Source organism: Archocentrus centrarchus, chromosome 3, assembly GCF_007364275.1.
Source record: "Archocentrus centrarchus isolate MPI-CPG fArcCen1 chromosome 3, fArcCen1, whole genome shotgun sequence".
In the NCBI taxonomy this organism is placed as follows: domain Eukaryota; kingdom Metazoa; phylum Chordata; class Actinopteri; order Cichliformes; family Cichlidae; genus Archocentrus; species Archocentrus centrarchus.
The window spans coordinates 21,047,136-21,069,603 of record NC_044348.1 but is presented as its reverse complement, the minus strand read 5'-3'; the positions used below and the strand labels follow the sequence as shown (position 1 = coordinate 21,069,603).

The 22,468-nt window shown below is 38.8% G+C and overlaps 1 protein-coding gene across 2 annotated transcripts in view; it reads right to left on the bottom strand.

Annotated features, from left to right (window-relative positions):
- tspan15 (tetraspanin 15) overlaps positions 1–16,474 on the bottom strand; it is a 43,813-nt gene extending 27,339 nt beyond the window's left edge. For both annotated transcript variants that reach the window (XM_030724754.1, XM_030724763.1), the window contains exons 1-3: positions 16,333–16,474; positions 2,735–2,920; positions 1,398–1,472 (exon numbers count right to left, since the gene is read on the bottom strand). In XM_030724754.1, coding sequence (XP_030580614.1) covers positions 1,398–1,472; positions 2,735–2,920; positions 16,333–16,419 — 348 coding nt within the window. In that variant the 5' untranslated portion in view covers positions 16,420–16,474. The remainder of the gene's footprint in view (positions 1–1,397; positions 1,473–2,734; positions 2,921–16,332) is intronic.
- Positions 16,475–22,468: the final 5,994 nt, after the last annotated feature.

Here is a 22,468-nt window from a genome sequence, read left to right as displayed (position 1 = left end):
ACCAATGTTAGCTGTTCTTTAGTGACGATGGTATAAATTGAAACTTTAAGTTCATAGGTTACAAAAGTTTCCTAATTTCACTTGAACAACCTTCTTTAGTTTGGATCCACCCAAGCCACAAAGTGTATTTTAAAGGTGCAAAGGGAAATTATTTTGTATTAAATTACTGTATACATAAAAATCACATTTAATTCATGTGAAATGGACAGATTTTTTTAAACTGTTTTAATAAAAACACAATAAACAATGCTGTTGGTGTACAGAACCCTGTTGCTTCTTTTACATAAAGTCAAATCATTAAGAGGTTGGAGTTTAAGAACATTCGTCTCACATAAATTAAATTTTATAACAATGTGTTTTGTTGTTGTTGTTTAATCTGTTAATTTAAGAATTTGCTGATGAATCACTGTCTCCCGCAGTTTTTTTCCCCTTTATACTAAATTTAAAACTGAGTCCCCGGAAAAGAACAGAGAAATAAATTTCTGTTGCTTTTCATAATCAAAGCCTTCACATGGCACATCATTAAAATCTCTTTGTGTGAAGCAGCAGCAGGAACAACCTTTACATTAACAACAGTTTTAAATGAGTTAGAATTGGAATTTCCAGCAGCACAGCAAATGAAGGCATTCAAGTCTTCTTGTTTAATCAGGATTCATTAAATGGTGTTCTACATTTCGGGGTCGGGGGCCTCTACATTAGACAAGACCTTGCATTTTGAATCACCCACCTGCAGAGCATTATTGAAAACAGTTTGACATTCAATGCTGCAGTGATTTCCAACAATTAAGTGACAAACTTTCCAGTCTTTACATCTTAAACGACTATGTGGAGTTTCTAAGTCATGTAAAGTCCCTCCTTCTGGTCTTTTTTGTTTGAATACAAAGTATCGATTGTGATGAAGACCTGTGCTGGAGGAAGTTGTTTCTCTAAGGATTGTATATAAAGAGCAGATGACACCAAATATATGGAGAGACAAACATAAGGCAGAGACAATAAGCAAGACAACAGGGGAAATTAAGAGGAATATTAAAAGTGCAAAATAGAGAGACGGTAACAAAATATTATAACAAAAAGACATACTCTTTAAACATACTAATTCTGATCCTATGCAAGTTTATTGCAGTTGGTCACAGTTAAACAGCTCTTAACAGACTCATTCATACTACCATGCACATTTATGTCACGTTAAAGTGAATGAGACTCAAAAAATCAAATTTAAAAATATATTCTGGCTTTATTTTTCTTGGCTAGTGTACATCTCTTTCTCATAGTAAGCAGAATGTGAGACTGCTGGTGTATGAAGCTTTGGCTGTTATCTTGTTCTGCGCTACATGAAATAAAACACATGCCTTCACTATAAAATAGTAGGGAACTGATTAACACCTTAGGCAGCTCACCTGGTTGTGAAACACCACCCCCAAGATTGCTCCGACTAGCTCCAGAACCAGACACACTGCCAGGGTGTACATGAACTGTGACAAACCAGATATGAGAAAAGAAATTACACATTATATACTCTACATGTGCAATCACATCGTAATACACTTTTTGGAGTTCAAAACAAGCAAAAAAACTGAGATAAAATTTCCCAAGGATTATTGAAAGTTCCTTTCTGTGCATATTTTAATGGTTTAGATGTGTTTTGTAACTTTACAGAGAGACTACTACTAATAGGACTACTTATGTCACAACTATCACTTTTCACCCAACAATTCATTGCATTTCTTCTTATGTTTTAGTATAACAAAAGCCAACATGCTGCTCTTTAACGATCACTGCAGTCTGACAAATTATAACCTCAAAATCCTTAGAGTACCTGTCCTTATCCAGACCCTCGATACCACTGACCTTTATTTATTCAAACACAAGTCTTGCATCTCATGAATATGGTCACTTGTAGTAAAAAAAAAAAAAGAAAATCACTTGATTTAGTGCACTATGTCAAATGACTTTGTCACCACTAAGACCTCACTCACACAGGCCTAGAGACCAGTCAATGATCTCCTGGCAACCTCCAGGCGCTAGGGAAAATACGCATTCCCTGAGTGGTTGGGCAAGTGGTTGCTGGAAGTTTCTGGCTGGTTTGCTGGCCTAGATGAAATCAGTTGCAAAACCTCCTTTTGATTGCTTCGGCAACTAAGGGACTGCTGCAGTTGAAGTAAAAGTTGTGCTTTTACTACTGAAACAAATACATTTCAAAAGACGGACGTTTTATTTTGAAGGTGAACGGTCTCCGTTTCTGGTCTGCAATGCGCTCTCCACAGTTTCAGTACTGCTTAGCAAATAGTTAACCAGTGTTTGCAGACAAGTTGGCATCTTCCATGCAAACTACGGGCAACTGCGGCAATCTGCTAGCAACCAAAGCAATTGTGGGTAGGTTTTCGGTACAGCATCTAATACCGTATCTTTGCAACCAATTTCATGTAGCAACAGCAAACGACCTCCAGCAACCATTCACCAACGGGCTGGAGAATGATAATTTCTCCTGTGTGACTATATCCTAAGTCAAGTGACTTTCTCTTCTTTCTTCTTCCTTCACTGATATTTTTTCAGCATAGCTGCAGTATTATTTTGAAAGGGTGTCATTATCAACCCATCCATTTTCTTAAGTGCTTAGCAAACTTAGGGGGGCTGGATGGTAAACAGGTCACCCGTCCATCACAATAATGCAAAGAAAATTTACAGATTAAAAATGATAGCGACCACTTCATTTTTAGGACAATTTACCACTCACCACTTTCAACAGAGTAAGATTATCCCTCAGTGTAGCCAAGACGCCAATAAATGAAAAAATAAACATGATGAGTCCCAGTACGATCAGGATGATAGCTGGGGCCAGAAACACACCCTCCAGGGTCTTGTACTGCTGTCTCTCCACCTCAGCATAAATGCCAATAGCCAGGATGCATCCGCCTATTAGCTGGAAGCACACAGGAGAAGCAGTAAGGAAGATTAGTCATCAGCTTGAACATGATGGAAACCAGCAGGTGTCTTGGATCATTCAGTTTCTGCTGATTTAAATATAACTAAAAGAGTAAAACATTCAGTGGGCCGAAGCTTAATTTCCACAATTACATCTTAGTCAGCTACCACTTAGCAGTGAACATTGAAGTGGAAAAGGAAAGTGCTCAGACCATCAGGTCTTAAAGACAGCAGAAAAAAGTTGAAGGTTGTACACATTAGAAGAAACATCCAGCAATATGTTTTCCTTTTTGAGATCTTTTAGCTTACTTGAAATTTTCAGACAGGTTCAACAAGTCTGGCAGTAATCAGACCTGGGCGTGGTGACTGAAATTGAATTCAGATTTCACACAGTTCTGTGTTGCCTGTCAGTCAACTGTCCAATTAATTTTGAGCCTCTGAAAATGGCTGTAATTGCTGAACAGTTAATGCAGTTTCTTTATAAGAAAAAAAAATAAATAAAAAAACCTTGAATAAAAGTTGAAAGTCTGCACTTCAATCAAATCTTGATTGTTTGATTTAAAAACCACTATGGTGAAGTACAGAAGCAAAACTACACAAATTGTGTTTTTTGTCCAAAAAATTATGGACCCAACTGTAGAAAGCATTGGCATTCTTACGATATGCTTACATGTTGGTTATTTCCTTGCAAAAAATAGTAAAAATTGCTGTGAAAAAAAAAAAGAAAGCATTAGCATAGACTCTTTAACAAAAAGGAAAACTTAAACACTGATGTCATTATTCATCTGTCTGCAAGAAATTATAGAGCTATAAGGGTATGACATTTTTCCCAAACAATTCCTTAATTAGGTTCTCTGAAGCGCTTTCATTTGGGACACACACACATTGTCTATGAGTTTTCTTTCACTTCATTACTCCCACATAATTCAATAATCAATTCAAAAGAACACTTAAGAACCATCAATGTTGTGAAGTTAATTGCCTAGACTGTTTATACACATCCATAAAAACACACTTTACTGTCTTTGTGATTGCTTCTCTTTAAAATTTTCTTCAATCCTCAGTTTTAAGTTCTAATGTAACCATTCATCCATCCATTATCCCGATCAGGGTTGAGAAGGCTGGCTTTTCCCCATTAAAGACAAAAGATGGGTAAAAACGAGACAGGGCACCAGCATTATAGACTGATAATTGGAAACTCAGCAGGACATTCCTGTGAAGCCACAGTATCACATAGACAAAGCAGGCTTTCACAAAGCACAACAGAAATGTTCTTCTTTTGTGTGTTCAACATCACAGATTGAATTCAAGCAAAACTTGCAAGGGCAATTTAGTTCTGACAAATATACAAAAACCTGGATTGGAGTGGATTCATATAATTATACATTTTAGATACATTTTGAACTTAGATATATAAACTAAGATACACAGACCGACAGTTCCATTGTGTTTTATTTGATGCTGTGAAAGCAGCACTATATTGCCACATGCAGACTGAATAATATATCACAAGAAGGCTCTTATGTAGAAATTAGAATTGTTAATGAGACCCTTCATCAAAAGGTCAATTAAGTTAAATTAGCATTGGCAGAAGCTATTTAAGCAATCAACAAACGAACCTATCAAAGTCTAGGAGGAGCAAAATGAGAGACGGGAAAGCGTAAAGGGTCAGTTCACCCAAATTACAAGAAAATAAAAAAACCTCAAAACATTGAACAACCCCTGTAAAACCTCTGCAGAGCGGAAATCCATTTCCTTCACGTATCTCAATATAATTACAAAATAAAAACATAAGAAAAATATATTTCAAGCAACAGTGGCCCTTGTTTAATACAATTAAAAATCAAAAAGTGAGTTCTCTAAGCTAGTATAAACAAATGTCACTAATATATGCAACAGAGCATGACTGATATAGGACTTTTAAGACTGATAACAGTGATTAAAAATATTACAGTTCATTGGCAGACATTTTTTCAGGCATAAACAGAATTCCTTCCTTCCTTTTGTTGTGTATAGTTATTTATTTACTCATTTATGTTCTGCCTCACTCTGCTTGGATCACCTTGTTGTATAAACCAGTCGGGCTCTAATATGCAGTAAAATAGAGCACCAAACTGCAGTGACTCAAGGCCAGCGACAAACTGAAGAAACACATCTTAGTCAAGGCGTAGGGTACATTAACGATGCAGGGATGAGCTGCTGTTAGCTCAAACATTTGAAATGCAGAGAGGAGGTGACGAGGAGCACCAAAGGGAAAGAAAACTGTAATCAAATTAACAATTAATTCCTAAACAGTCTCCAGTGCTTCATTCATTTTTGTGAGTGACTAAGTCTGACCTAGTCTGGCAGGTTTGGTAGGGAACTGGAATTGCTCCCAGTGTGTTATCAACGTGCTTTTGTCATCTATGAAGTGTGTCATTAATCTGAAGCTGAACTTAAGCAGTTACCAAAAGAGAAGAGAGTCACAATAAACTGGAAAGTGAGTCTATTAACCTGATTATGCTGGTGCTGGAATTTTTACAATATTACCATATTTAACGCAATATTTAACGCGAATTAAACCTTTTTTTTTTTTTTTAAACCGTTATCTTCAGTAATGAGCTATCATGACACACCTACATCAAAATAATTTCTCTTTTTTTTTGAGCAGTACAGTAAAGGAACACTTTTTAATTTAGTACAGCATCAAGCCAATTAAACTTCTGGGATACTGATCTGGTCAGTAGCCGAGGGAGTTGTTAATCAGTTTCAGCTGTTTGGTGTTAATGAAATTAACAACATGTGCCCTAGAGGGGTGACAATGACACAACCCCCAAAACAGGAACGGTTTTACAAGTGAAGGCCACTGACAGTTTCCCCCTTTTCATCTTTTCTGTTTTTTCACTAGTTTTGCATTTGACTAGGGTCAGTGTCACTGCAGGTAGAATAAGGCGATACCTGGACCCTACAGAGGTTGCACATTTAGTCCAGCTTCTCCAGGATGACATATCAAACCCATCAGCAGGACCGGTATCTGCTCCTTTGTGCAAGGAGGAACAGGATGAGCACGGCCAGAGCCCTACCAAATGGCCTTCAGCAGGCCACATGGGTATATATATCTCTGACCAAACAATCAGAAACAGATTTCACAAAGTTGGCCTGAGGGCCCGAGATCCTCTAGTGGGCCCTGTGCTCACTGCCTGGCACCATGGACCTTGATTAGCATTTGCCATAGTTTACCAGAATTGGCAGGTCCACCACTGGCACCCTGTGCTTTTCACAGATGATAGTAGGTTCACCCTGAGCACATGTGACAGACGTGAAAGAATCAAGAGAAGCTGTGGAGAACATTATGCTGCCTGTAGCATTGTTTAGCATGACCGGTTTGGTGGTGGGTCAGTGATAGTCTGGGAAGGGAGGGAGCAAATGTTTTTTCACAGCACTGTATGTACCTGAATTTCAGTCTGAGACCAATGTTAACGAGCCACATGATAACAACTGTGGCTAACTGTCAACAACTATGCATTTGCTGAAACAAATATAAATGACCAGGTGCATTCCAACAGTGAGCTCCAGGCTAAATTAAAATGAAAAGAGCCACTTATACTGATTCATTTAGTGCCAAATAGCACATGGCACATCCTGTAATAGGATCAGGCAGCTAAAGTAGAAACTGGCCAAACACCAACAATCCATTTATAGTGATTTCATTTATTTGCTGTTTTTTTGCATGCTGGATAGATTAAAATAAGCACAACTTCTTGTGACATTCAGCCACATATCCATTACCAAAAAACAAGAATTTTCTCTTTTGCTCCCTAAAAACAAACAAAAAACCCCAGCATTTTCATAATTATGGCCGTAATGAAATTGTCTTTCTGTAATATTAGAAGCTTGTTATTGAAAAGGCTGCAGCTCTACTGAGAAAATGTAGAAGAGCTGGTTTCTTTTTCTGCTAGTGTGGTATGTTGTAAACAGACAAATTTAGGCTATTTGTGTAGAGCCACGCGGCACTATCCCAGGTACTGAATAGATCAGAGGAAGAAAACGAGAAAACATAAATTGGCTTTTTGTGGATGTACACAGAAATGTGAAAGCAGCAATGTTCCAGAGAGAGAGAGTGAGATAACATGAAAGAGAGGAGGAAATACATGGCAAGAGCACAGAGGCAGATATTATGATTTGATAATCATGGCATATTGCTTCTGCAAATTCCATTGTATGACGCATTGCTAATTGCTGTTTGCCTCCCACAATCTGATTTCAGCCATCTCCTGAGACGCACAACACATCAGAACAGGAGAGAGCGAGAGGAAGCAAAGATGTGAAGATTTCTGAAGGTCCAACATTGTTTATAATTCACTATGTCGTCTTTCCCTTACATGTCCCTGCTTGGTGTCTGTTATTCTGTCTGTTATGGTATCTTACCGGCCAGTTCTCTGCCCGCCATAAACTGACTTCCATTCAGCCAAGAGGAGAGGAGACCACTTAGAGTATTTTAAACAGTAATTTGAAATTTCTGCCAAGAATAGAACATGTCAACAGCCAGAGTGATAGTCTCCACAAAGTGCCTTGTTGTTTGTGGGATCATTCTGATTCATGCAAGTGGATTTTTAACAAACGTACTTGGGGAAAATAAAATAAAACAGGCCACACTCTGTTTATCAGCATGCACTTAGCTGCAGATGGCCTGGCAACACATTCAGGGCATTAGGCCAAGATCAAGTAGTAGTTTATAACCTATTACACTCTGCTAAAACAACTTCATAGTGCTATTACTGGACACAGATCACTGCTACAAAGGCATGCAGTGCAGCTTTGAAACCAGGCTACAAGCTGCAGACATGGGACAGACAAGAAAAATCAATTTTCTCCAATGCAAAGGACCTACTGTCAGACTGAAACTTTGTCTTTACTGTTATCACTGCTATCAGCTGTCCTAATTTAGCTTTAGAATGTCTGCAAAAGCTAATTTAAACAAGTAACCAACAAATATCTCTAAACTCTACTGACTGTAGCATTTTACCTATGACCAGTGAAAATCAGAGCACATATGGCAGTCCTTATAATAACTACATCATTTGCATTTTTAGCTATAGCAGCTCTTTAGATGTCGATTATGCCCAAATGTAAATGTCAAAAAAAGAAAAAAAAAAGAAAAACAGTTAATAACCTGCCACAAATTCCACACATATTTAATCGTTGAACCCAGACAAAAATTTTTTTTAGACTTTTTCCTCTAAAAAGGTCATGTTTATAGATGAAAATGTTCTTTCCACAAATTACTGCATTGCTTTCTATCTTCCACAGTGCTTTCTTTGGCTATTTAATCCAGTGGCCATTAATACACTGTATATATATATATATATACCGTATATTATATATATATATATATATATATATATATATATATATATATATATATATATATATATATATATATATATATATATATATATATATATATATATATATATATATATATATATATATATTAATCATAATGACTAAACCATAAATGCCACATTTCCATGAATCCACAGTGATGTACCTTCTCATGTAATGTAAAATCTGATCCAATACTTTGGTTTATGACACTATGAATGGAAAGAAATCCCCAGATTACAATAAACACTAATATATTAATAATTAAATTTGATGTCTGTTGGTTTATTTTGGCCTTAAAACATTGCTAAACCTATAGTTACAGATTCACTGATCCTATCTGCAGTCCAGGAAAAGGAAAGGAAAGTCACCTGAAAGTAACCTGAAGTAATCATTTTCTGTATGACTTTCTCTCTCACATTGCTGTAAAGGAATTTTGTCCTACTCTTCTTTACAATATCACTTCAGTTTATTGAAGATTGTGGACATTCGTTTATGCACAGCATTTCAATCAGGTTGAGGCTGTGTTTGCGATATTTTCCTGGTGTATGAGGCAGTTTCAGTCAGGCTTTAGCTATCAGGTGGCCTCACATTTGACTCTAAAATACTTGGTATCCAAAGCAGTTCAAATCAAATTTTCAGCTTTCTACCTCCTGCTTGACAGTTGCTATGAGGTGTTTGTGCTGATATGCTGTTTGGTAATCACCAGATGTAGCGCTGTGTATTATGACCAAACATCTCTACTTTGGTCTCATCTGTCTAAAGGACATTATTCCAGAGGTCGTGTGGTTTGATCATATGCAATTTTGCAAACCTAAGCTGTGCTGCCATGTTCTCTTTAGAAAAAAAGCGGCTTTGTCCTGCCAACCCTTCCAAACAAGCCATACTTGTTCAGTCTTTTTCTAATTATACTGTCATGAACTTTAATATTTAACATACTGAGGCCTGCAGTCTGAGATGTAGCTTTTGGGAATTTGTTGTTTCTCTGAGAATTGCACAGTCTGACTTCGGGGTAAATTTGCCCAGACATTTGTTCCTGAGATGATTGACAGTCATCTTCAGTGTTTCCCACTTGTGAATAATCGTTCTCACGGTAGATTGACAGACTTCAGTTTATTTGGACATGGCTTCAGAGCCCTACCCATATTTATACATATTTATAGGCAGTAACAATTGCGTCTCATTAGCAATGATTAAAATCATTGCTAATGTCTCTCCTCCTTGGCATTGTGTTAGCACACACCTGAATGATCAGTTAATCAGGTGCATTTGTCTAGAAGTCCCTGGCAATTACTTACCATCTTAAGTCCTATGGAAGCAGTAAAGGTGTGCTTGGTTTTTCACATAGAGTCATGTGAAAAACTCTGTCACATGGTTGTAGCCTTTTCCTTTACACTTAGGTTTGTTTGCTTGGTGAACACTGGCATGAGCTCACACTAAAACCAGAACACCAGTGATGCAGCTCATGATCCATCACAGTTCAGAGTTTATTGTAATGTATAAAATACAGAAAAAAGTAGATATATTTTCTTGTCATTCTTTGGCTGTACTACACAACCTAATGAGAATTAAAGTCCATGGTGAAGTCAAAGTGGTTCACACTTTGTCACAATTAATCTTGTTCACCACAAATGAAAATGACTGAGTATTATGACTACATGATCAGTAGTAAAAATAAAAAGCATGAAAATATGTGAACATATCAACATATCATAGCACTGACCATATTACTAATGTCAATGTAATAGTGTTAGCCACGCCTCTGTTATGTGGGAGTTAATCAGTAGGACAACTCTCTCAATGATCATGACCAATAAGATCACTTTCATTTTGTATATGCAAAATTTATTAACGCTGAGAACAGTACATCAGAGCATCAAGAGTGAAAATGACAAACATGAGCGTTGACCTCAACACTGAGGACAATCTGGATAAACAAATTCTGACCAATAGTAGGAGGACAAGTAGTGATTCTTGTGAACTCTGATTGGAGACCTCGCCAGGCATACCATAAACATTTGAAGTTTTTTGTCTTGAGCTTTGTACATTGTTTTAAAGCCAATTAAACATGAAACATGACACAAGGGTTACTGTAGTCCTAAATTACAGAGTAACTGTACTGCTCATGGGTAAAAAGTCAAAGACAGGAGATGCTACCTGGAGAGCGTTTTACTGTGTGCTAGTGCGGGCCACTGTTAAGTGAGCTCAGGCAACCTTCCCTGGGTAAAGGTTAAGAAAAGCAAATAACCTCATGCAGCAGACTGAAAAGAAACCAGCATACTTGGGAACATGCTGGGAAGGTTATCCAGCTGCTTTTGCATTGCTTCAAGATTAAGGAAAAAAACAATTTGTAACAAATTACAGACTACCATCAAAACTGCTGACAAAACCATTTTACAGCACTCCAGCCAGCACTCTGATCCATTCTGTCCTCCTAAACTGCTGTTTACATGATTCCACTTCATGGTAATTTTGGAATAAGATTTTAAATCAGAGACTTTCAAATACTGTTAAACATGACCTAAGGCATTCTCGTCACCCTCGGGCTTTGCTTTAATTTTGTGTTTAGTCTTTGTCAATTGTTTCACATTTGAATACCGAATATCCAGCCAGATGAGATTAACCTGTTGCCCTAATGTGAATTAAATCCTTCCCACATTAAGCAGGAAATCATCTTCTGTACATTGTTCCTCCAAAATATACCACATTGTTTTGCAATTTACACTCAAGACAGCTGATAATCAGCACATGTACATCCTGTTCTGCAAAAAACACTGAATGAGGGCAAAAAAACAGCTCATTAAAAACAAACAACACCCAAAAGGGAAGTACAAAGACATCTGAAAGAAACCCACTCAAGCCTTTTTTTCAGGGGGTTTAAAATCTCAACTGACATTTCAGAAAGTGATGGTCTCAATAAATCACCACCAGAGCACTAATGCTGCTCCGCACCAGAGTTCTGTTTATTCCATAACCAATTGTTGCATCACTACTTGCTGTTTTCATTACTCATTATACATGTTGTGTAAAATTATGACTGTAACATCATGCAGTGAACTTGTAATAGGTTTATTTGTATATTTCTATTTATTTGTATATTTTTCTTTATATGCACCTGTTGCACAAAATGTTTCATGAGAATCGCTGTTGGTGCTCAGTCTTTTTTTTTTTTTCTAGGTTTCCTGGAGGATGTGCCAGAATTCTTGAGATAATTATTCAGACACGATGTGGTAAAAATATCTTCTTAATATGACTGAATCCACAAGCTGCAGAAGCAAAGTAAATATAACATGTTAATCTGTTTCACCTCCCCTATCAAGGCAGTATTCATTTGCCATAATAAACCCATTACTGAGCCTTATGCGTCTCCTTGCCCCCGTCTTTTTTTACTCTTCCTTCCATCACAAATTAACTTTTCAGAAGACTCACAAGAAAAACAAACAAGAGATCGTCTAAGTGTTGTGTCAATTTGCCATCTGTCTTCAAAAATATACAATCTGCCACGTCATTTATGAGAGGGAGCAGCTGCATGCTTGGTCATCTTTCCCAAAAAAATAAACAAGCCAGGCAACTCTGTGTGCATGGGTAGCCTTCCAGTACTGATCCACTGTTTCTGGTAACAGAAAGAACAGGCTACCTGTGGAAAACCAGAGGGGTGTACTACAAAGCCAGAAGTGGAGCTTAAAGTCAGAGTTTTCTGTGCCACAAAAGTGCCTCTCTTTTTTACCTGGTTAAATCACCATGGTAACTTATGCTGAACACCTAACCTGGTCAGGAGCAGATCATGTTCCAGGTTTTAGTTTAAAATCAACATTTTCATTTTCATCTTTTATCTACAACATGTTTTAACTGCATTATACATTCACTGCTGGGCGGGATGTGTTTTATATGTTCAACTTGTTAAGCTGTGCCTTATTAAAACCACTGAATGAAGTGCCACAGGAACATGGGTCTATTAATCTGCTGATGCATAAACTGTATAAATGTTGTCATATGTCTGTGTAGATTCTCAGTCATCCAGGTCATAGTAGTCTCTGGAGCTTGAAAAAGGCGACTGGACTTCTTTTTGTTTCTTGAAGACGTTTCACCTCTCATCCGAAAGGCTTCTTCAGTTCTCAACCAAATGGTGGAGAGACCCAGGTATTTAAACCCCTGTGGGCGTAGTCCCCTGGAGGTGGTTATGACCCTCTATTGATCATGTGCGTGAACACATGTGCCCAGGTGTGAAGGGGGCGTGGGTCATATTTAATCAGTGGTTTCAGTTGAAACCAATTTAGGACTCCGCTCCATTGTTTCCTGTGGCCTATTGAGGTCACTGGAACAAAGGTGTGAATGATCAGACGTCTCAACCCCCATTCACACCTTTGTTCCAGTGACCTCAATAGGCCACAGGAAACAATGGAGCGGAGTCCTAAATTGGTTTCAACTGAAACCACTGATTAAATATGACCCACGCCCCCTTCACACCTGGGCACATGTGTTCACGCACATGATCAATAGAGGGTCATAACCACCTCCAGGGGACTACGCCCACAGGGGTTTAAATACCTGGGTCTCTCCACCATTTGGTTGAGAACTGAAGAAGCCTTTCGGATGAGAGGTGAAACGTCTTCAAGAAACAAAAAGAAGTCCAGTCGCCTTTTTCAAGCTCCAGAGAAATGTTGTCATACTTGATTCTAATTTGCTGCTGAGTCTCTTTTACACTGCTGGAATTGCAGCACACATCAAGAATACCTGTTGAATCAATAAAACTAATTTCACTCTGATCTGTAGGCAAACTAAAGCCATTCCCATGTCTCCTTTATCAGGATGGGGATAAAGTAACCTTTAATGTTTAAATGTATCCAGTTTAAAGTTTCAGAGCACTGATGTGCAGCCATCACCTTAGACAGCAGCACTAAGAGTGAACTCACTTTGTCCCATGGGGGGCATGGGGCATCTACAGTGATAAACTAATTAACCTGAATTAAAATGTTTTACCACTCTACCACCAAATCTCAAGTTTAATGATCTTCTGCAGCATTAATTTCTGCAGCATTAATTACTCCCTCTTATTTGTAACAGTCTTGAATTTTACTGTTATTTTTTTTTCATGTTCTTTAGAAATTTTTAATCACCATTTTATCATCATCATCTGATAACCCACAGGGATAATTTTGTATGGGAGAGTTACATGAACTGCAAAATAGCCTTTTTAATGCGAAAGCGCACAGAGTCTGAAGGAAAAACAAAGAAAGCTGCTGACTGCCATTGTGATACCCGTCATCTCCAGTTGGGGTTTTAGGTTTTGTCGAGCCAGCTAATGCAAAGTAAACCTGGCTGTGTCGAACTTCGCTCATAGTATACCCTTCAGGTTTCTAGAAAACTTAAAGAAGGCTGCTAGCGCTAGCTTTTATAACGTGGACCTATTATGTTACTTTCCAGAATAGAAAATCAGAATTCCACAAATTGAAACAGAATATTTAGATGCTGAAGACTGAGATTTTTGCTCAGAGGGATCACTGACACAATGACCTCCATCCACCACTGTCACAATATTTTTTGTATATGACAAAAATAAGAAAACCCACAGTAGGTCAACTTTAGTGTTTACACTTATTGAACTTTTAGTTGGCTCTAAACTAACACTGTGCCAAAGAAGTCATCAGTAAAGCTGCATTTTTTTTTTAAGCTGTCAAATGTAATCTTGGCAGTTTAGTTGCAGTTTGCAGATCACAGCTCAACAACCAACATGATATCTTTTAAAAACTAAGGGCTGACTGCTTAATTTTAAGTGATGCTTTGAGTGTGAATATAATTGGTATAATTTAATGTGTTTTTGATCTAATAATTAGTAACTTGTCAGTAGCATCACCTGCACCCAGACCAAGCTGAATATGAAGCTATATATTATAACAGCAACTCTTTGGAGATGAGGTCCTCAGCAGTACCTGTGCCAACATTTTGATGCATATTTTTGAAGGATATTCTTTAACATTTGTGTCTTTAATTATGTTTATTTTGACAACATAATTTTATAGAATTTTATCAAGGGCACCTGTTATCCCATATAACTGATTATAAAATGTAGAAGCTAAGATGAAGATAAGGTAAGAACAAAACAAAACAAATATATCCACTACGCCAGGATCACAATTTAATATAGTTCTACTTTCATAAATTACATGACTAAAGGCAGGTGCACAGTTGGCTCAGAGACTTATTTATTATCTGTATAAATCATTATATTGTATCATTAAAATGAGAGCCACACTGTCAGACTGGATATTGGATAATAATAGTTTTATCTAAAAAATGTCCTGGTTTTATTTGTTGAAAGCCAAAATCATAATTAAAAATCAAGTTTGATTACTTTCACAGCCTCAGGTCACATGAAAGCGATGATGAAAGCAGGCTTTCAGCCACCCAACAAAATCTTATCTTCATTGCATTCTACGTGCTGACAAAACAGGAAAACCTGGATCATTATCGTTTCACAATACAAGAACAAAACTAAACAAAAAACTTATCAACCATCTTATGATGTTGATTGATTTTCAGAGCCGGTCCCGTCCCTCTGTCCTTGCATGGTGACAGTGCATTACATATGGATTCTGTATTAGTTTTTGTATATTATACTGTATTGTGCTGGATGAAGTTTTGCTCTGTGTCTGCATATGCTCTGGCTTAAACTGTTTAAGAAGCTGTGTACAATATACTCCTGGCCTTGTCTCAGATGACTCTATCAGACACAAAGATGTCCTGAAGTCTAGAACCAACCCGCAGATTGTGTCAATCAGTCCTGCAAAAAATCCTAAAAAGAAAACAAGACAAATCCCAAAAAGCCTGGTAGGGGCAACATTATCACTGTTCAGATGTTTCATTAGTGACCTGCACAGCACTTTGGTAAATGGCAAATGGACTGTGTCTTATATAATATTTTTCTGCTCTACTTGAGCACTCAAAGCATTTTATACAACATGCCTCATTCACCCATTCACACACACATTCATACAAGCACTTTTTTCCACGCCTAAGTGCTTTCTATTTAGCATTCTGATGAATGCCTCAGAGAGCATCTTGGGGTTCAGTATCTTGCCCAAGGATACTTTCACATGCAGACTGAAGCAGCCAGGGATCAAACCACAAACCTTCCAATTAGAGCTCTACCTCCTGAGCTACAGCCACCCCATTAGATTTCCTATGGATTTTTTTTTATGTTGGGTTCAATTTTCAATGTAACTGGTCATTTACAGTTTAGATGGTCCCATGCTTACTTCCTCTTAGTTAGTATAGGTCTGTGGAAAAAACAAAACAAAAACTAGATGATTATGTTTTTATCCAGATTCTTAAATATCACATAATATCATCAGCGAGGCATTTGGTAAATTCTGCAGTGAATCAGTGACCCCAGACAACCAGAACAGTATGGTATGGCAGAGCTCTGATCTCACACGGCCATTGAAATAAATAAAATAAATCACGCTGAAAAAGCCTAAATCTACAAAAGAAAAACCGAAACTTTACTGAAAGCACGCATTGAGCACTGAGTTAATTGGTCATCAAAGTGCATGAAAAACTGCTGAAGCAACGCTGTCACTGTCATTTAACTTGCATGTGGATCATCTGTCCACATGACTCCGTACAGTGTGACCACAGTCACAACACAGTCCTACGCGGAAAATGCCGTCCGCCCACCCCCGTTTTTTTGTCTCCTTTTCTGTCTTTGTTTACTCTTCTCAGGTACGCAGAGCCGGGTGTGGCCACGGGAGGGGATATCGTCTACTGCTCTGTGATCAGTGGCTTAACTCCACAGGTACAATACCCGTCTCTCCACAGGTGTAAATCGTAAAGTGCGCGCCATTATTAGAAGAGCGAAATAAGACCTAATCACATTCCCCCCCCCCCCCCCCCCCCCCCCCCCCTACGGATCTGAACGGAGCGCACACACCCACAAATCAAAAGTACCGGACTCACAAACACCCATTCACCCAGGCTTGTCTCCTGCCAGCCGAGATCTCCGTGCAAACAAAGCGCTCGTTTTACAATAATCGCGTCTGTACTCACCCACCAGCCGCAGGCATAGGCGAACAGGATGAATTTGAGTACATAATAGGAAAACCGCTGACAGTATCGGACATCCGAGTCGGCCATCGTTTCTGGACTGAAGATAGCTGTTTTCAGCGGCTCCTCGGACTGTTGACAAGACACTTCCGCGTTGTCCGCGTCACCGCACCTGCACACACGCGTAAGACTGATCAATGGATAAAGGGGCATATAGAAGACTTTTAACTTGTAACATACTACTGTGCTACAATGTCAGCAATTAAGGGGAGCGAAATTGCCATATTAAAATGTGATTAAATGTTGGTCATGTGCTTTAGTATAATAGGATTTCTGGAGTCTGCCTTTAAAAAAAATCAAAATGAGCATCGTTTTTTACATTCTTCTTTTTTCTTCTTCCAGCTGCGCTATTTGGGGCGCCGCAGCAGATCATCTCCCTCCATCTCACCTTATCCTTGCATCCTCTGTCACACCAACCGTCTGCATGTACCACAGTGAATTACACATGTATCTTTCTAACCAAGATATCCAGCATTAAATTATTATTGTAACTTGATAACAAGCTGATATGACGGTCACGTCTGGTTAAAGGAAAGCAAACAAACAAACAAACAACGGCTAAAATACTAAACTGGAAACCAACAAACCAGCATCATTATGGCTGAAGTTTACATACAGTGTGGCTATTTCACAAGATGCATCTTCTAAATTTTTCCCAGCTATTTCTAGTTATTTCTTATTTCCTTCGTAATACATTAGGGTAAAAAACAGACTTTAGAAAAGTACATATCCTGCAGAGCCAGTCAAAATGTGGGACAGTGGCTCAAGCTGTGTGACAAGGAATAAAAACGCTGTGCAGAAGGCAAACTCTAACTTTCCTGGTGTCATTTTATTTTTAGTGGATTAGCTGCACGGCCACAAAAAGACAGAATATTCTGTTTGAATCTTGTTTGCTGGTTTCCACTCTAACTTGATGCTATCAAATGTAAAAAGTCAAGAAAAAAAAAAAAGATATCCTTTATCCTTTATGCCAGACAAAATGCCAGCATGTTTTGACTGATTGAGTGATGCAAGTGATATGATCTGGGTTCCTGTGTTTAGTCTATTGTGAATGCCCTTTATTCACTCATACTAATACTAATTAAAATGTGTTACCATGTGTTATGTCCAAGCCTCTTTAAAGAGAGATTTGCTCAAGTGGTGTGACAGGAAAGTACAGTCTCTTCACCCTGTAAATTCTCCTAATGACTCTGATTGATTTCTTCACACTGTAGCCAACACAGGTGTTTGTTGTAGTACAAATAGCCTACCAACCAATCCGTCTTGCCATAAAAAAAAAAATCGTGGGAGAGCAATGAGCCAGCCATCAGAAGTGTGTGATCATGGCAGAAGCCAGAAAGGCAAACATACTTTCGGTCAAAGATAAATATGTTTTCTTTGACCTAATGTAACAAGTAGTATATTATTATTATTATTATTATTATTTTAAAAAAAACAAAACAAAAACAAACAAAAGACATCTACAGTAACCTTGCCCCCTTGTGGTGACATTTGGCAGAGGGAGCCTGCATCCCTCTGCTGTACTAATTCACAGACTGTCTGTGTAGATTCTCAGTCATCCAGGTCATGATTCAAGAGCTTGAAAAAAGGCGACTGAACCTTTACATGGAGGAAGTGGAAAGTAAAACTCTTGGCTCCTTCAAAGGCTTAGCACTTAGCCACCAGTACAGTTCTACATCTGGGTCAAAATGAAAACTCAAGAAGTAGAAGCCTTCATTGACCACATCAGCTAACTGGAGAAAAACATTAATTTCTTCAGGGAGGAAACCAAGCATAATTACCATTCCTGGACTGTGCTGTGCTCAGTCAGTTTAAGCCTCATGACTGAAGTTTACCAGAAGCACCCCCACACAGACCCACCACCCAGTGCAGCACACTTTGGGTGATCAGGGACCCTGCAACACCAGAGCCAAAAACGCTCCCTCTAAGGCAGAAGGGAAAGAAAAGAAAAACAAATGTGTAAAAAAGCTCTTAAAACATGTGGTTTTCCCAAATGGGCCTTCATCAAATCAGCGAAGAAGCACAGGAAAGAAGGTCAAGCACCAGCTAGAGAGAAAGAGAATGGCAGACACAACAACATAGTCGTCCCTTTTGTTGCTGGTTTGTTGGAGAATTTTCTCCAAGCCACACTCCAAGACAAAAACGGGTTCGTCCCAAGGAAAAATCTCCCAAACACAAGGTAAGCAACATAGTGCATGCAGTGCAGTGCAGTGCAGCGAGACTTCTACACTGGAGAAACCAAATATCCACTTCACAACTGCATGGCACAACATAGAAGAGCCACCTCAAGAGAACAAGACTCTGGTGTACTGCACCTGAAGGATAAAGGGCACACTTTGGAGAATGAAAATTAAAGTGAAAGAGGAGTAAGTGGTGTCAAATGAGGTCAAGTGAAGATTGAGATCTTGGTTGCCTGTTAGCCTAAGCTTGGTGCTGCACGTACGATCATAATTCAAATTTATAGAACCGTTAGAGAATGAAGTATATGATTTATGATCAAATAATGTGTGTGAGTGTAACAGAAGTGATGGTTGAAGCAGTGAGCTGAGGAAGTTGTGCAACTGAGCCAAGGATAAAAAGAGGAACTGAAACTGTTGCCCGGAGACGAGCAGAGCAAAGTTAGAAAAATGTCCAGGCATGTTGTTCAGAATGGAAAAGTACCTAAAAAGAACCTAAAAGGCCCAATGAAGTAATGGTTAAGCCCAACCATCCCATAAATGGGTATGGACAGTGGGGTGATAACTAGAAATGAAGTAATGTCTAAGACAAACCCCCTACAAGGATATCAGGAACGGGGTGATAACTGTCATGATGATGTTTTGAAAAATAGGCTTGGTCTTAGAATTGAGACTATAAATTATGCTGCACAGAGGTATTATTTGAGAATCACAGGAGTTTTCTCCCCGGACAAGAACTGCTCCACGGAGAGGACTGCCCCAACCCTCTGTGGATACTAATTCGACGATGAACAGTTCTGCCGGTATTCTCCCTGCCAGTTCGAGTGATGCTGGACGTGCCTTCGCTGTGGAAATTCTGTCTTGTGGACTTTGTGTTGAGTCAGAGAAGATTTCTGGATTACAGCACGAGGATTATAAAGAGATGGTTGACCAAGGAAAATATCTTTCTTTCGACTTCCCCTTTTCCCTTCTTCACCGAGGCAGTAAGGACTGGACTTTGGGTGTGGTCGCTTTGGCCGAGTGACTCACTTGAATGCAGTCTCTTCAAAAAGGATTTTTGGACAGATTTGGACATTATCAAGCCCCTCATCAACAACCCAGCTTAAGTATAACATCTTGAATCAGATTTAGCCATTCTGACAGTTATGCTCCATGAACTGATTACTTTTGATTCTGAAATTGATTTCTAGACAGAACGTTGATTTAGATGAATTGATTAAGAATTGATTTTGAGCTATATGCAAACTGCTTGAGCTGAAACCTGCATAATAATAAAATTTGACCCTAAAAAGTCAGTATAATTCGTTGAGAGTTACTTCCCTTTTTACGGTACCCTTACGTTCATGCAATCAGTAAAATAATAGGCAAGATAAGCTATAACATCTGGTTCTATTTGGACACACTAGTCGTATGAAGTCCACTTCAACTTAAACATATGTCCCTTGGGTTTATTTTTCCAAACCGATAAAAGATTTCTGGTCGGTTACAAGTGCACTTATCAAGGGGCTGGCTGCTATAACTATCTGGACTTTGTTTTGGGTCGTCTGTGTGAGCCTTCCTGAACGATAGCATCAGAACAGAGAGGTAGAGGGGCAGATGATAGGATTATCAGCAGTTAGAGCCAGACGAGCAGCCCCGCCACAGCTTAAGTAGTATCACTGGGCTCGGAAGTGGGTAATACCCTGTCGAACCAAATGATCAGGACCCTATGAAACGGAGAAGCTGTCACAGAGGTAAATACCTGTGGGATCAAACAGTGGCCATATACATGAGAATGACATCATTAAACATAGGTGGTGGCACATTCAATGCAGTCTTTTTTTTTTTTTTTTTTTTTTTTAAACTTTATTATTTATTTTGATGTAGAAAAATAACATACAACCAAACAAACAAGAGGGCTAGGGCAGGTACCAGGCGATCACATTATTCATCATATTTTACAGGCACATTACTATTCTATATATACACTAGGAACAGGTTACAAATCAACCAGAGGGGCAAAATACTCCCAATTCACACCAGTTAACTATTCCAAGCCTTTGCACGTGTAACAGTGCCATTTTTCCCAGAGTCTCTCTCCTTTCTCCCTTTGAAGACGTATTGAAAAAGTCAGCATCTCCATGTTATGAATCAGGTTTACAATATTCATGAAGAGGTTCAGGGTAGGAGGGCTTAGCTGGAGCCAACATTTAGTAATTGCCTTCTTGCTTGCAATCATAAATATCCTCAGCAAGTATATATCGCTTACACTAAGACCTTCAGGAGATTCTCCAAGGTACATAGTAGTAAAAGAAAAAGCTAAAGTTATACCCAGAGTTTCATAGATTACTTGCTTTATGGCGTTCCAGAACATCTTCAACTTCGGACAGGCCCAAAAGACATGAAAGCAGTCCGCACAGACCTCCCCACACTCCCTCCAGCACGCAGCTTGTGAGCCACCTATTCTTGATTTCTGTTTTGGTGTAATAAAAAATCTGATTAAATTCTTCCAGCAAAAATCACGCCATGTTAAAGAGTTTGTGGTGGATAGTGCATTCTTCCAGATTTGTCCCCAGACTTCCTGTAAAATTGTTATGTTTGCTTCTTTTTCCCACCGTTGCCTAATATAATCTGTTGAGTTCCTATTCATAGATGAGAAATTTCTGTAAAGTTTACCAATGATGCCTTTTGTACTCTTGGCAGCATATGCATCCATGAATAATTGTATTATTCCTGGATTTACAACCAAATCATGGGACTTGATTTCCCTCTCAAATAAACTCCGGATCTGTAAGTAGCGATGGAAGTCTTCTCTGCCCACTTCGTAAGTCCGGCACAGATCCTCAAAATTTAGTAGCTCCCCGTTTTCTATTATTTTACAGAATGAGGTGATTCCCTGTTTTACCCAAGTTCTAAACTTGTGATCTATCAATGCTGGAAGGAAGCAAGGGTGGTATGCAGGCCAACTTAACACCCTTATCTGCTTGCTGAGATGAAATTTTTTTAACCACCTCTGCCCACTTTTTCAAGGAGGAACTTACACACAGATTTTGTAACTGATATACTTGGGGTAGCCTGTCCAAGCAGCCCAAAACAGACTGTATAGGGAAGTCCAGCAAGGAAAGCTCAATGTCCTTCCATTTTGCCTCATAGACTGGGTTACACCAGTACACTAGTGGTCTGAGTTGGGCAGACAAATAGTAATCCAATAAGCAAGGGAGGGCCATCCCTCCCCTCTCCCCAGGCAGCTGCAGAGTTGAATATCTTACTCTTGGCCTTTTATTACTCCATATAAACCTTGAAAAATGCTTATCCCACTCCCTGAATTGTTTTGCCGGGACCTCTACCGGGAGTGCTGCAAACATATATAGCAGTCTTGGTAGAACATTTATCTTTATTGTTCGAATTCTGCTGCCGAGGTCGAGGGGAAGCAGGCTCCACCTATCCAGGTCCTCATATATTTTCTTATTTATCCATTTGTAATTAACATCGTATAATTGAGCGAGATTTTTTGTTAATAAAACACCCAAATACTCTATTTGTGGTTGGTGCCAATTGAATCGATAGCTAGCTGTTAATTGTTTTGAGGGGACAAAAGAAAATGTCATGACTTGAGTCTTTTGTATGTTGAGTCTATAACCGGAAAGTCTACCATAAGATTCCAGGATGTTCATAAGCAGTGGGATACCAGATTCAGGGTTTTTAATTGTCACCAAGACATCATCTGCGTAAAGACATATTTTGTTTTCCACAGCCCCTATTGTCACCCCCTCCAGCCCTGTCTCCTCTCTGATAGCCTGAGCCAATGGCTCAATAAAGAGGTTAAACAGTAGTGGGCTTAATGGACAGCCCTGCCTACATCCTCGTTGTAGTGCTATTCGATTTGAAAGGCTTCCATTAATTTTAATTCTTGCTGTTGGGGA